Source organism: Sinohyriopsis cumingii, chromosome 11, assembly GCF_028554795.1.
Source record: "Sinohyriopsis cumingii isolate HCF-2022 chromosome 11, ASM2855479v2, whole genome shotgun sequence".
Taxonomy (NCBI): domain Eukaryota; kingdom Metazoa; phylum Mollusca; class Bivalvia; order Unionida; family Unionidae; genus Sinohyriopsis; species Sinohyriopsis cumingii.
Genome location: NC_142971.1, coordinates 65,727,530 through 65,743,122, shown reverse-complemented (window position 1 = coordinate 65,743,122; position 15,593 = coordinate 65,727,530). Strand labels below are relative to the sequence as shown.

General features: G+C 34.9%; 1 protein-coding gene across 4 annotated transcripts in view; it reads right to left on the bottom strand.

The window, feature by feature from the left end:
• Positions 1-7,408: 7,408 nt before the first annotated feature.
• The window catches only part of LOC149788598 (uncharacterized), a 58,162-nt gene continuing 49,977 nt past the window's right edge, over positions 7,409-15,593 (bottom strand). For all 4 annotated transcript variants that reach the window (XM_089974649.1, XM_089974652.1, XM_089974650.1 and 1 more), the window contains one exon: positions 7,409-13,788. In XM_089974649.1, the coding sequence (XP_089830775.1) occupies positions 13,595-13,788 (194 nt within the window). In that variant the 3' untranslated portion in view covers positions 7,409-13,594. The remainder of the gene's footprint in view (positions 13,789-15,593) is intronic.

The window sequence follows — 15,593 nt, the reverse complement described above, 5'->3', positions numbered from 1 at the left end:
TTGACTTTCAGAAACAAGTAACTCCTATTCAGATCAATGTAATCTTCGGACTGTCCTTTGATTTAAAATTTGATGGGGACTGAGGTTGTCAAAGAGGAGATGGGTTTTTTTCTCCATCATCATCATCATAGTGGGTTTCAAACAGACCCAGTTCTGACTTGGAAAATTCGCAAGACTCTCAGTTGATCAATTTTTCTCTCTGTGGTTTAATAATCAGAAACGTCCAATTATCGGACGGTTCTTCTGTTCTTGGTCTTTCTAGCTCTGGGGGTGTGATAGCCTCTGGAGGGGTGTCTTCGTCGTCTCCTTCTGCCTTGTCTTTGCTGCAGTGTCAGAGAACCAGGAATGCCTGACTGGGCAGTGTCCAGGGCATTTATAGGAGTTTCTCGTCGGACCAAAACGTCTTTGCCAGTTTGAAGCAAGACAGCTTCTATGGGGTTTTGTTTGTCGATGATGACATTTTGGAGAAATTCTTCGCCGACATCTTTCAAGGCGTGCAAGCCGTGGGTTTCAAAACGGGGCCGCGCCGAACGAAACGCCAGTTCAGCATATCTCCTAAACTATGTTCACGCTGTCGAGCGACTCCTCGGTACACATGGTACATGAATACAAGTAGTTATAGAATCTATTTCGAAAAAAAGAGTTTCACCGACTTTTCCTTTCGTGAATGAAATATTTTATACCATATCTCCTGTTATAGCAATGTTGACACTGTTGAAATAAGACTTACTGACAGATAAATAGTGAGGATGTGTTTCCACCGTCCTCGTCATTGACCGTGGCAGAATCCTCTCTGAAAGAAATGACTCACAGTAACGGTACGGAGGTGTATCCCATGGCGTTGTACTCCACCACATCGGTTTACACAAAGATCAAATTTAATCATTGGTTCAGTTCTACAGTGGAACGAAAACACTTTGCAAAATGTATGGTGTCAGCAGTGAATGTCATATTAGGCTTGATTATCTTTAGGTCGCCTTCCAAAATGTCGAACAAATCAGGACAAAATTGAATGGCCAACGTTTTGTTATCTGAAAATTTCATAAGCAGACGACGAGCAACTATATGGCACTCCATCGTAACACTTCGTTTGGTTTTGTCCAAGGCTTCGCAAAACAGCGCATTGAAACAGCAATCGATACCACCAAATGTTGGCCGCAAATTGCCTGCCGAAATTTTCAACATATAGATGCACTCTGGAGTATGGAAGGACACCTGTCGCTTCTTAGATGCATCTACAGTTTTGTTTTCATCCAATTATTGTTGCACTTGGCCTTCCAGAACTTGGACCTCAAAAGTGCTTTGATTTTCGATGACGGGTTTGATTTGTGTAGGGTGAATCGTTTCCACCAAAGATACTTCCCAATGGGCTTAGTGATCAAATTTGATGGCCTGAGGTAATTTGCCATGAAACAGCACAAGGTATTTACTGACGTTGGTCGCAAGAACCCCGTTGTTACCGTTAGAGTATTTCAGGGAAGGATTGGGAAGAAGGTAACAGATGCAACTGCTCAGTAAAATTATCCATACTTGTCTGTATCTTTGTTACAAAGTCAAATTGGCAATGGCCGCACCGATGACACAATTGGTAGAACAAAACGATTTGCATTTTAGGCACACGTTCGACAAACCATACCCACACAAATTGATTTTGTTGATCGCACAGAGAAGAACTGGATGAAGGAGTGGTCACGGTTGTAGTGGCAGCTAAGGCTGTATTGAAGGGCATGATTGGTACTTATTTTACACTCGATGATTTAGGAAACCTCGATCCAAGAATCAAAACAGGGAGGATATAATTTCTATCGTACTGACTTCTTTGACACGTCGTTGTCCCACTTTACAGGTTCTTTGTTCAAGAATACTTTCGATGTCGTATTCTTTGTCTTTTTGTTTGGTCACACGTTGTATCTCGTGCAAGTCAAACATTCCTTTTAACACTTCCCCGTTCATGTCTTCCAATTTATAGACGGCAGGATGACGGCCATGCACTCGTTCAGTGACACGAAACAATTCGGTAGTCTAATTGGGTAATTAACCTTTGTCGAAAGTACGTTCCTATTTTGCAATGCACAATTGATCTCCTGTCATGAACACTCCACCTTTCTTAGGGACAGCCACAGTCGAGGACGTACCATTAAAGATGGTCACTTCGTTGTCGAGAGTCTGTGCTTGAGGGGCACATCCGATACCGCTATGGAAAGATTGATTGTACGCTTTGACCAGGTGCGGTAAGACTTCGATGTACTTGAGAGTGTTTTGATGCGTAAAATATTTCCACATACATTCTTTCAAGGTGCGTTGGTTTCGGGATTGTCGGTGGTAAAGAAAATGAATGTCTCGTTTCTTTAATTTTTTTTGAAAGCTTGGTTCAGAAATTCGGTACCTTTGTCGGTTTGCCATTTAAGAGGTTGGCGACCGCTTTGTTTCAACACCAGTTTTCATGCCCACACTGAGTACTCGATTTGGAAGTCCGTGCCACGACCCAGACAAATTTGGAAAGGCGTCGATGACACAAAATTAAATAATTGTAGCCACAAGTGTTGGTGGCAAAATAAGAGACATGGCTAAATCGGCTTGTAAGTGATGATCGATGTTCTCCACTCGGGTGCGACTACTACATATTTTTCATCGAATAGGTTTAGTAATGTGTACGTGACTTGTTCTTGTAACCATCTTAGCACTTGAGGCAAACGGGTTTTGGCGGATCGATACAATTTCGGAACACCTCCGTATTCCGCAGGATGGGATGGATCGTAGTAAATGCTGGCTGACACATTCTCCATCAAGACTTTTTGTAGTATATGACCCACTGTTGACTGATGATACTTAGCTTGGAGTGAGGTGGTGATGGTTAGAAAACGGCTTTTACGTGTGCGACGTGCAACGGGAGTAGAAGTTGAGCGTAGTGCTGATGATAATTGGATGGCTTTGGTCCTGTTTCTTTTTCACTTCCGGTTTCCTTCTCTTTTTGACTTCTATTGAAAGAGGAGTAGACATCATCTTTTTAACTATGATGTCATTTAAGATGGGTATATTCTAAAAAACTAATTACAAAATAGATTATAAGATAAAAAATATTTACTGATACTCCGTCAGATTTCAGATAAATAATGAAAATCAGTCAGATTTTATAATTTGATTGTGTATTTGATACTAAAACATAATGAAAATTAGTCAAATTTTATAATTTGATTCGGTGAAAACTCCATCTATTCTCTCAATGATTTAAATCGTTAAATTTTCCTTTTTTCTGCTAAAATATTTATCAAAATCCGATATATTTCAGTATATAAAAAACCTATTTCTTTGGACTGTGATTCATGAAAATTTAACGAATTATCGATAAATCATTTAGAGAATCGCTGGGGTTTTCACCCTTCAAAAATCGCCACTTTTACTGATTTTTTACTTACAAATTGACTAAAACCGGTGGAAAAAAAAGCGAAGAATTATGACTAAAAATTACTACAATTTCGAAACAACAACAGAAAATTTATATGATCAGAATAAAATTAACTTTTACTTTTGACAATCACTAATCATAACTTCCATTTTCATCACTAGTGACGTTGTTACTACAATCACTGTCATAAGTGACAGATTATTCGTTTTCACGATCATATATAATCTTTCTTAGTTGTCTTACGCGTGTATTGATGATTTTTTGGTTGCATATTCGTCAGATAACTTTGATCTAATGTTTTCAATCGCGATTGAAAGCGGGACGAATTTCTCTACTTCTGTATCTCTCACTGTTGATAAAGATTGTAACATAATTTGCTGTATGGTTTTAATCAATCGATATTCCGCTGATAGTGTATAACCATATTCAATTTTCGCTGTTGAATTTACTCAAAATCGCAAATAATGTTTTCAGGATCGACTTGAAATTTTATACCGTCATGTGTTAATATTTTAATTGCAGAAATAATAGCATTACTATTTTCAAAATATATCGCACACACATGCTCTAGATAACTAAATAAATATTTCACTTATATTCGTTTTCCCAAATGCACTTAGAGTCTGACTGGGATAGAGAAATTCTCTGCTTTTATAGTCATAAACAAACCCACGCAAAATGTTCTAGAAAAGTACGTGATTAAGTTATTCTGGCAATCCCCATCATCTCTAGAATGTTCCATGCTTTTTGCAGTCATGAAAACCTATGTGGGTTTTAGAACTCAATCACGTAATTTTCTGGAACTTTCTGTGTATAGTATAAAAGCAGAGAATTTATCTATCACCAGTCAGATTGGAGCCGAATTCGAGAGTGACCAGAGGAAAGTAAAAAAAATTATTAAATACGTTATGTTAATTATCTCGCACATTTTTTATATTAATTAATTACGATGAGACAAAATGAATTAAGCTCAACGGAGAAAGAAAGCTACAGACTTATCTCCCTTTTGTCGCGTACTTGACATCAATAAGGGAGGTAACTACTGATTTACTCTGTCAAAGAGACATGAGTCATCTTCCTTAAATAATACTGAGATTTTATACAGGTATCAGAAAATAAATAATTATTCTACCTCGCATATTTTATGACTGGCGAAAGTTCCGGTTTCTTGAATAATATATATGATTTCGGACGTTTCTCCAAAGAACGATAGCGGCCTCAGATTGATAAAAAAAATCAAATAAATAGCTAATCGAGATAACTACTTAATTACTTAGCGGAGAAAGATGTGTTTGACATATGTTTCTCTTCAACAATACTGAAATGTCATTGTTTGTTTATACTATTTCGAAAACGCCGATCTGGTAATATTACTTGCGACATTATTTACTGAACTTCTACAAATATCGAAATGTTTACCAGCTGCCTATATCGATGGAAATATCGATTTTTATACCGTTGATATGTTGGATCACAGGACAGTCTTCGAGTAATTAATTGAAACATTAAAATATGAACCTTTGACAAAGATATATTTTTCTCCAAGCACGGAATTTGAGATAACCTTTATTAATGACAGAACCAACTTTGTTTTTTTTCGTCGACAGTGTCTGATGGCGCCATCACCATTTTTTCTCGTATTTCTTCATGATTGGATGTTTGACAAACTCATTTTGTTCCATTTATATATAATAGTATTTGTTTAATTGATTATTTGTCTAAATCATTACTTTGAAAAAATCTTGCTACATAGTCTTCCGCACTATTAATAACTCTGTCACTGTCATTTTTATATCATAAAAACATTTGAGCTGTCTGTATTTTTTTACCACCACTTTGCACGCACAACCGCGTTTCTCCTCTAACTGCAACATCACACAATAAGCACGGTTTTGGACCTAGACTGTCATTACAAATTCTTTGTGAATGGTATCCGCAGAATTCGTCTACGCAGGCTTTGCTAACAGGAGTCGTAGAAACTATCTTAGCCACTTGCATTTGTACTTTGTTTGAATCATTATATATATATATATATATATATATATATATATATATATATATATATATATATATATATATATATATATATATATATATATATATATATATATATATATTTGTCTTAATTATAATATGGATGAATTTGACAGATTATACAAGATTAAGCCTTCTAAAGATAAATTTAATCTTGACAGAATATTCCCTGACTTACCGATACGAGCTCTGGTTGATCCGAGGAATAAAACTTTGATTAATAAAATTCATGACGCCAAGAAAGAATTTAGCAAAGATGGCGCATCTCATGTGTGGTCAACGTTCAAAATCATACGCACCTCCAAGGTGTCGACGATACGATGAACGACAAAAACGAGCCGCAACGATCATTAATTATCTCGACAATCGAAAATATATTTTTTAAGTAAAATTCGTTGTATTAACAAAAACAGACAATAATACTTGGATTATTCGTGACAGCACGATTATATCCTTCATAGTGAAAAAGTTGTCATATTGAGTCAAAATTCCAGACCAAGACTGTTGACTGGTATTGACAAACCGTAGTATGAGCGAGCGTATCCTCTAACCGCGGTTATCTACGCGTTATATCCGATAAATGATAAATCCAGAGTTAATAATGTAAAACCAACGAAATTATAAAGGCTAATTTGTGTAGCGGAACGAGTAACGGAACATTTACCGGGAAAAATAGTTAAGGATACCGGAGCGTCTGTCAAAGATGTCGCTGATTTTGGATAGAAGCTAAAATTTCCAAAAATTATAAAAACGATAACCGGAGAGATTTTGTACGAATCAAAATATAAATCGAAAGGAGGTTTGATTGAAATTATTTATCATAATGCGCATGCGTGGACTAATGCAGTAACAATATTTCCACGAAATCGAACTGTTAAATTTTTTGAAGGAGATATATTTTATTTTATTTAACGAAATAAGTAAGAATGATCCTGTATCAGTATTGTTTTTTCAAAGTTCAGATAAAGGATATTATGATCAGTGTGTACGGCCTAATGGCGTTATTCATCGAACAGAATCTCTTCAGGAAGATATGAAAAATCTTGCGTTGAAATATACCCATATCCTGCCGATTTCAGATCTGAACAATTACTGAATAATTGTTTTACTGTTCATTTAGTTGCGGATTATTTTGCTAGAGAGAAAAATTCGTGGAAACCAACTCGGTTTGATTTTCTCAATGATATAATATCGAGTTGTGTCGAATACGGACATGGTGGATTATGGAATAGTAAATACTATCGTAAAGATGTTATCTCGGTTGATATGGTTGCATGTTATCCCGGAAGTTTCTTGAAATGGGAGAATGGTCTGCATACGAGATGACCAGAGTATCTATAAACGGACCACTACCGGATTTTGACCTGACTGGATTCACTTTTATCGAGTCATTTAAGTTTGCCGAAGGTCTTCATCCAATTCATTTTGTCTGGTTTGGGAAACATTTTTCAAAAAAACATTGGGCTCCAACAGTATTGTTACGATATGTGTTCGATGTAAAAATTCTGATATTTCTGACAGAAAGTGAAGCAATTATATCATATCGTTTGCAGAAAGGATTTTGATTACCACAATAAAAGAAATATTCTGATGATGAAAATCCTGATATAACCGATTACGAAAATAACATCGCAAAAGTTCTCGGCAGAAAAATAATCGGGAAATTTACCCAAGGAGGATTATATGATCATAAACGACATTGTACAAGATTGATCATGGACGATACAGAGTTTGAATTTATAATTGCTGATACAAAAAAAAAAAAACTTTTTATGCCATGTCAACTTATCGGACGGAACTAAATTAGGTAACATTGTGGGCTATATTGATGGTGAGTCACCGAAATTTACTCATTTACGATCTTTAATGTTCGCGTACTTTTCGATAAATCTATTATCGATGATAAATATAGTTTATACGTTTGCCGTCAGAGTCGCTACGGATTCGTTTTATATGAACAAAAGAATATTCAGGATTGTTGACAAAATTTAATATCGGCACTTATGCATGTAGGGGTGAATGGAGAATAAAACAATTAAACATACTCAATTATACTGAATCCGCCGGTGCTGAAATCAAAGATATTTATTACAAAAATAGTCAAATATCAAAATTGTCATCAGCACCCCCGTCAGTGTATGATCCTGTGACCAGAAATAAGATTGTTTATTTTAATGGGCCTGGTAGTTCTGGTAAAACAACTCGTATGATTAAACTATTTCGGAATTTTGATATGGTCGTTTCAGTCCCTATACACAGACTCGCAAGAGAAATGAGAGGAAGAAATATTAAATCATGTGCTTATCACAAATTCTGTCGATGGAAGGGGGATAAATGGACTCCTGATTGAATGGGCGAAAAATAAATACATTCCAAAGATTATCGTTTGAGATGAAATATGTACAGTGTTGTTAGGAACATGAAAACCATTTCTTGATTGGTTATTGACAAAAAAAAAAACTGCTGCAATAATGTGCGGTGATCATGGTCAACCGCCACCATTTGTTGGATTGTCTCCACATGAATGGTTGAAAAACTTTGTGGATTATTATGAAGAAATAACCTATGATCATAAAGAGCTTGATCCAGAATTAAGAGTGCTTACGAAATTAATCAGACTACAACCGAATAAAGTTCAGTGTGAAATAATGCGTGATATAATTTCAGAAACTCCAGTTAACAATTTTTGGAATTTATGGAGACCAAATGACTTAATAGTTGCAAGTAGAAAGATAGTTCGGGATACACTTCAACAACAACTATTTCTGTGACATAAAGAATTTTTTCAAATTTACCCGTACCATTGTATTATCGACCAACATATACACGACCACAAAATATCGACGTTGATATATCAGGACCCTTGACAGGATCAAGAGGAAACAAAATCTTGTGTTAAATGATATTGTTTTAGTTCCTGTCAGTGTTGTTGAGAGTTCGTTAACTATAGACAAAACTGCATGGACCCTAGGATACGCAATGACGATTCATTCATCTCAAGGATTAACCATCTCTGATACAAGTGTTTGGATCGTCGATGATCGTATCGAATGGTCGAATTTAGTTTACCTTGCAGTGTCTAGAGTTAGAAAAATATCTTAATTGCGGAGGGTTATCATAGACTTCACATAAAAAATAATTAAACTTTTGACAAGAGCGATGGTATAGTAAGACAAAGAATTAGTCAGCTACAAACAATGTGACAAAAAAATAAACACGACTTTGATCTTGACGCTGAATTATCATGACATTAAAACAACAACAGAATAATCATTGTGCGAGCTGTAGATATAATTAATAGTGAATATGTTCATACACGTAAAAATGCGATGCTTACCTATCTTGAATGTAATCGAAGTCGAGGTGCTAGTTTACAAAAGTGAAGGCGGTGGTAACTGCGTATCTTTAGGAATTACTTGCAATTGTTCATCTACAAATCCACATTGAGGAGCAGTTTAATCTAATCTGTAGATTGCGGGTCTACCAGTAGATCTTACCATGCTATACATTTTTATGTGTCGTTATACTCTAAATATGATCAGTCGCTCTTTTTTTTAACCACCTTCAAGTTCACCAATTTCATATAAATAACTGACAGTCACATTACCTAATACTGGTTGTTTTGAAAAATCATGTATTGGTATATGTTTTTGTAATCGCATTAACAGGTTTCATGGCAGTTGTTCGAGTAATTTCATTATTTAATGCAGCTGTTACACTTGGTAATCTTGAAACCCATTCGCGTGATCTAATATCTTTCTGAATTATTTCCTTTGCATATTGATATCCAAATAACCTCTAAGGAAGTTTTTGATTAAAATCGTTCAATAATTTCCTGATCACGATGAATTGTGGTATGTCCTCGTCTAATTTTGACATTATGTCTTTTCATCAGAGAATATACTGCACCAAGAAATTCCTTGCCAGGATCAACTTGTAATAGTTGTGGCCATAGTAATGGATCTCGTTGATAAATTCGTTCAAAAGCAGATATAACTTCAGCAGCTGTTTTAGTTTATAATGGTTCCGCTTCCTTATATCTAAGTGCAACGTCAACGATAGTCAACGCGTATTTGTATGTTAATTGACGTCTTCCAATTTTGATAGTATTGTGTGGTAAAAAGAAAATATCAACCGGATGAACTTCATTAAGAGTGTTGACATCAAAACGTGCACAGTGAATTCGTTTAGGTGGTGGTGGAAATTTGCCATATTGTCTGTCGTGCTAACCATTTTTCAGCAGCAGAACGTGCAAAATTTGCTGCGTCAGCGAGTTTACTCATTGCTGCTCTACCCATCCAATATCCTCTTGACTTTAATAAATCGATTCCATTATATAAATAATGGTTTGAATAATTACCGGCTCCGAATAATAATAATTTACCTTTCATCGAAGATTTTATTGTCAATCTAGCTAATGATTCTTTAAAACATAAATCTTTTATGGAAATTAATGCATGAATTAATTTTACATCTGCAATATGTCGTTGTTGCAGATCTTTACTTTTATAAGCTACATCATGAGCGTGACATGCTTTATCAATGTCAATTATAGGATACTCTCCAGTTCATGGATGATCATGTTTATCAAGTCAGATGTCAAGTCTTGTGCCGGAACCGCAATAATTACATCCATGAAGATGTTTTTCTCCAAGGTACTTAGCCCATGGTGTTCCTGGTATTTTTTTTTAATGAAGTAGCGATATCACCCCCAATTTTCCTTGACTTGTCAAGGGAGATAAATTTATATTAATTGTACCACATTTTAGACATTTACCTGTATGTGCACGCTTTTTTCGTTGTTATTACTGTTGTTAATCCACTTGTGGGGGTGGATGCTCTACGTTTAACGCAATATAGATTCATATTATTTATGATATTTCTACAACATGGATGTCACTGATTTCTCAGCGACACGAAAATAAGAGCCAGTCAAACATATTTCAGCATTACCGAATTATATTAGAATGATATTAATAAGTCCATCTGGGTCCGGTAAAACACAATTATTACTTAATTTGATAATAAGAAGGTTAAAGTGATACGAGTTATATTTATTTGCACCGTCAGTTGATGATCAGATATGATATGATGTACTTCAAGATTTTAATGAAAATGCAAAATTGTTAAATGAAGATGGTGACGAAATTATTAATTTTATAACTGGTATTGATGAAGCACCGTCCGTGGATGAATTAGCTGGATTTATTAGTAGTATACGACAACGTAATGCTGGACAAACAAACAAATCCAGCTCGGATATTTTCCGGAGGTAGGCATTAAAATACTTATGTGATTTATGTTACTCAGATATACACAAATACCTAAGGTGATCAGAGATAACTAATATTTTAGTTGTGCTTAATGGAGTAGATACACATACGCTGCGAAACATTTATCAGACTTGGTGTAGTTTGGATATGGACATGATTAAGTTCAAAAACTTCTTTTCAAAAGCACAATCTGCTTCAAACGGTTTATAACAATAAATTTGAACGATCCTAGAACAAGATATCGTGTAGGTCTTGATAAACTATTTGGTTGACATGATAATGATTTAATTATAGCAATTGAGAGGGTGCGACCTCAATGAAACGTCCGGGGGATAAACGAAAACACACATACAAATTTATAAAAACACTAACGACAAAGTAACAAAAAACTAACCCAATTAGAGAAACTCTCGGTAACTTAGAGGCTTTAGTTTAGCGTTAGTGACCTTATTTTTGTCATTTCGTAAGAACCTTTTATATTAAGGAAATGACGTTTCAGAAAAAGGTCTATTCACCCTCTCTGCTGTTCCACTTTAAACGGTTGCATTTCGATCGTCCGATGGTTCAGTGGTACAAAAGAAAGATTGACGGTTTCGAAGGTTCATTGAATCAAATGATCGTCAATGTGAAAGAGTCGCTTAGAACCCTTAATATAAAATGGTCCATTTTGCATTAGTTGTAAGGTTTATTGGTACGAAAGAAATGTTATTGGTCGACGGTTCCGTGGTCATAAAAAACGAGTTCAATAGTCAGAACGTGCGTTGCCCGAAGATTCAAATGGAATGAAAGAATGTAAATATTGAACGTTCGAACCAATTATTAATAGGGTCCATTGCCATTTTGTATCAGAGTTTAGAATAAACCTACATGAGAGTTTCGAGTACGTTTATGTCTATCAATTGGCCCTATCAGTTATGCCTTTCTTTGTGTTTGTGCAAGCGATGGTACGCTAATGTGCCTAAATTTGTTTATTTGGATTCATTACGCATGTGGTCGTGCAATATAACCCTTGAACACTTGCAAACTGCTCTGCATATATCCGAAGTCAAACCTTCATTACGGTGTGTCACGTGCACAAGACAAAAATTGGTAAACAACTTACATGCATGTAATGGCGATAACGAGAGTATTCCCAATGGTTTTTTTTTTCAATCATTGCCATAAAGGCTCGAGCGAGTTTCCGATTCGTCCACGTCCTGGTCAAGTGAAACATCACTCGGCTATTGCAATTAAGTAGAGAAATAATCCTTAACAGGTGTAGGAATAGGAAATAAATTGGATGGTCTGGTGGTCAATCCGTGTCCAGCGGCTCGGAGTTGATCACGTAAATTGCAAAAGAAAAAACCGAAATTTTCCGGATTTAAGTTTTTACTTCCATTGGCCTATGCTAAGAAAAATGTCCCAAATATAGCTCCCAATAACGACGAAGTAAACCTAAGGTTTCTGTTTTGACCTGACCGAAAAAGGAGAAAAAAGCCGGATCCTAACGCGACCGCAAACAGATTCTCTGTTGTTAGAATTTAGGCGTGCATTATGCAAGAGCAAGAAAGGAATGTCACAAAGTCTGGCTATGTATTAAAAACGACAGAAGAAAGAAGAAGAAAAAAAAAAGAAGAAGAAAAAAGACTCCCCCAACAAACAAAAAAGAAAACCTCGATTTGACTGCTCTCTTGAAATAAATGTTTTGAAAATCTTAACATTAATAAGCTAATTGCCACAAAAATAACTTTCTGAAAATTAATAACAATGTAATGATCAAGAAAGAGGTCAAATTTGAAGCTTGAGTGTACACTCAAGTTGAGGTGTTTCGTGAATACGGGGCCATTATTGGTGTAAAAAAAAAATGCTTTCGAGGAAAGCGGGCATATATACGTATACAACACCTTTAATCACAATAATTATTTTTTAAAAATAAATAAATATAAAAAATGTCTTAAGCACACTTTTGCTTAAGCAGGATCTACCCTCACCCCCAACCCCAACCCCCAAGGATGTAAAGCATACATATATTATTATTATTATTATTATTAGTAGTAGTAGTAGTAGTAGTAGCAGCAGCAGTAGTAGTAGCAGTAGTAGTAGTAGTAGTAGTAGAAGTGTAGTAGTAGTAGTAGCAGCAGTAGTAGTAGTAATAGCGGTAGTAGTAGTAGTAGTGTAGTAGTAGTAGTAGTGTAGTAGTAGTAGTAGTAGTAGTAGTAGTAGCGATAGTGGTAGTAGTAGTAGTAGCAGCAGTAGTAGTAGTAGTAGCGGTAGTAGTAGTAGTAGCAGTAGTAGTAGTATCGCACCTGTAAAGGTCTTCATCTCGTTTTATCTATAGTTTTGCAATTTTAAATTTTACTTATGTGTTAATAAAATATTTAAAAGTACTTCCATGGTTTACATATTATATCCAAAAGATGTAAAATATCGTATCTAACAAAAATCATCATCTTTTTACTGTATGCATATGTCGTGGAATCCGATTCGATTTTGCTTTGGTGTGCTTGGAAATAACTGGTCTCTACGGGTTTCTGGGATTACTGATGTCAAGTATATTTGTTTGATCAACATTAGTTACTCAGGATGATGAAAGGATAACGTGGCAAACTATGTAGGTCATGAAACGGAACGGGACAACTTAATAATGTCCAATGCATGAATCAGATTCTGTACTGCTGACATCTCTGGGTACTCATTTGAGTTCAGGCATCTGCATTTCCAATTTATGATTTTCACTCATCCCCAGACATACTATTTCTTATTTGTTTTTCTCTCCAAACCAGAGAATCCAATTGAAATGCCGTTGACCCTTCGTAGTAAAATTACCTCTTGACATGAAAGCTTCCATATATCATTCACAAGTGAGGAGACAATTTGAGACAGTTGAGGTGGGGAGATCATTTCAAGTTGGCAAGTCATCCCATGTGTACAGCGTGTCATTCAGCAGAGTGGCTGAGTCTTTCGTATAAGGATCGAGGAACTGATGTAAAATCTGTCTCGTTTCTCTGTAAATATCACCAGCAAAGTCCTTCTGCTGGGTTTTGTAGAATCTGGGCATCGATACTATTCTTTGCATCTGTTCGTGTGGAATGTCGGCTGCAAGAAATAGGGATACATTTAAACCAAAATGTACGATATTGCTATATTCCATCGTCACACACAAAACATGTCAGACAAATGATATAATCTATTCTTCAGTGGTACTACTATATATCGTATTAGCCATTCAGTGTATAATGATCTTACGACAGATATATCAGACTCGGGTTCTCTTTTAAGTATAATTACTGAATAAATAAAGTTTAAATTTTAAAAAATCTAGTTAAAATATAAAATAGAAAAGTAACAAAACAGAATATAAATAAGTCGAATAAAAATTCAAATTTAAAATCATGATTCTTTTTTAAAACTTCATGATCTTGGTTGTAAAGTCATCAATGATGTCGTTACATAAAATTATTTAGGAAAAATAATATATATATATATCTGTTTGTATATTTTATGTATGTATGTCTATCTGTATGTATGTATGTATGTATGTTTAACAGCACCTAACACAATACTGGTTATATACCGGTAATTACAACATCATGCTACATGTCTGCGGCATGATGCCCCAAGTGCTAGATATCACTATAAACTGCCACATTGTATACATCATAGCGATATGACTGAAAAATTGTTAAAGCTACGTTAAAAATCTAAATCACATCATATCACAAGACAAATAATTGAATACAAATATTGCCACAAATTACTTTGAGAGATAAACCCTCCTAAAAAAATGTAACTATGAAGCACTACAAGGAAAAGGTAAAGATTTAAAAATTATGTAAAAGGTATAAATAATAGAAGACAAAGGTAAAAAAATATTTAAATATAGGGTTAACATTTTAATACGTAAACTGCTTTTCTTCAATAAGTCCAATATTTTCTCTGGCGTTATATCATCATAGGGTTTGTTAATAGAGTAAACATAACAAATTATAGAAAAAAGAAAGATAATGGAAAGTCAAGGGGAAAATGGGGGTAATTCCACCTAAATAGCAACGTTTACAAAACAGATACCGGATTCCAAGCATGTTCATTATTAGTGGGATACCAGAAAAGTTTCGAGAGAGAAGGGAAAAGAAAGAATATAGAATAATGACTTAAAATACAGCAGTCAAGCATACTATGACCAGATAGAGCAAGGATCTATTTGTTTATTAAGTATATTTCAAGCTGTGCAAGTAACTAAATCATCATAGACGACTATTCACGCTAAATTTCAGTTGATGTGCCATATTAACGTGTACCTGTTTTCATTTGCTGTAAATATTGTACGAAGACCATCATCGAAACTATGATGGTCAGTAAGAATTTTGTTTATTATATAAAAAGGGTACTTTACTGATAAAGAGAATAACAAAGAATACATTTTTAACACCTTTCTTGAAGTACCTAGTGATCAGCTTTCTTACAAGAACGGGTTTCTGCTCGATTTTCATTGGATGTATTCGCATTATTTGGTAAATTGTATTTTCAAAAATATAACCTCATCTTATTCAATATCATAACACTGGTCTAAAATTATTAGAAGTCGTCAGCTTGAGAGATAAAATGTGTTATTTATAATGGATTTTGATGTGCTGAATTTAAATATGACAATTATAACAAATGATAGGCTACTGTTTCCAAGATATGTACGTTTTTAGATTTTACATCTGTGGATATTGTGTAGATAGTAGATTTGTAATCATAAATTGTAAACCGAGGTGTTTTTCATGTCTTTATGGTTGCTTTACATGATAATGTTTCACCTGTCCTGTTTATGTAACACTTTACAAAAAGCAAAATGGTTATAAGCATACAATTTTTTATGAAACAAAAGGAAAAAAATATCATGTATATATAAGTAC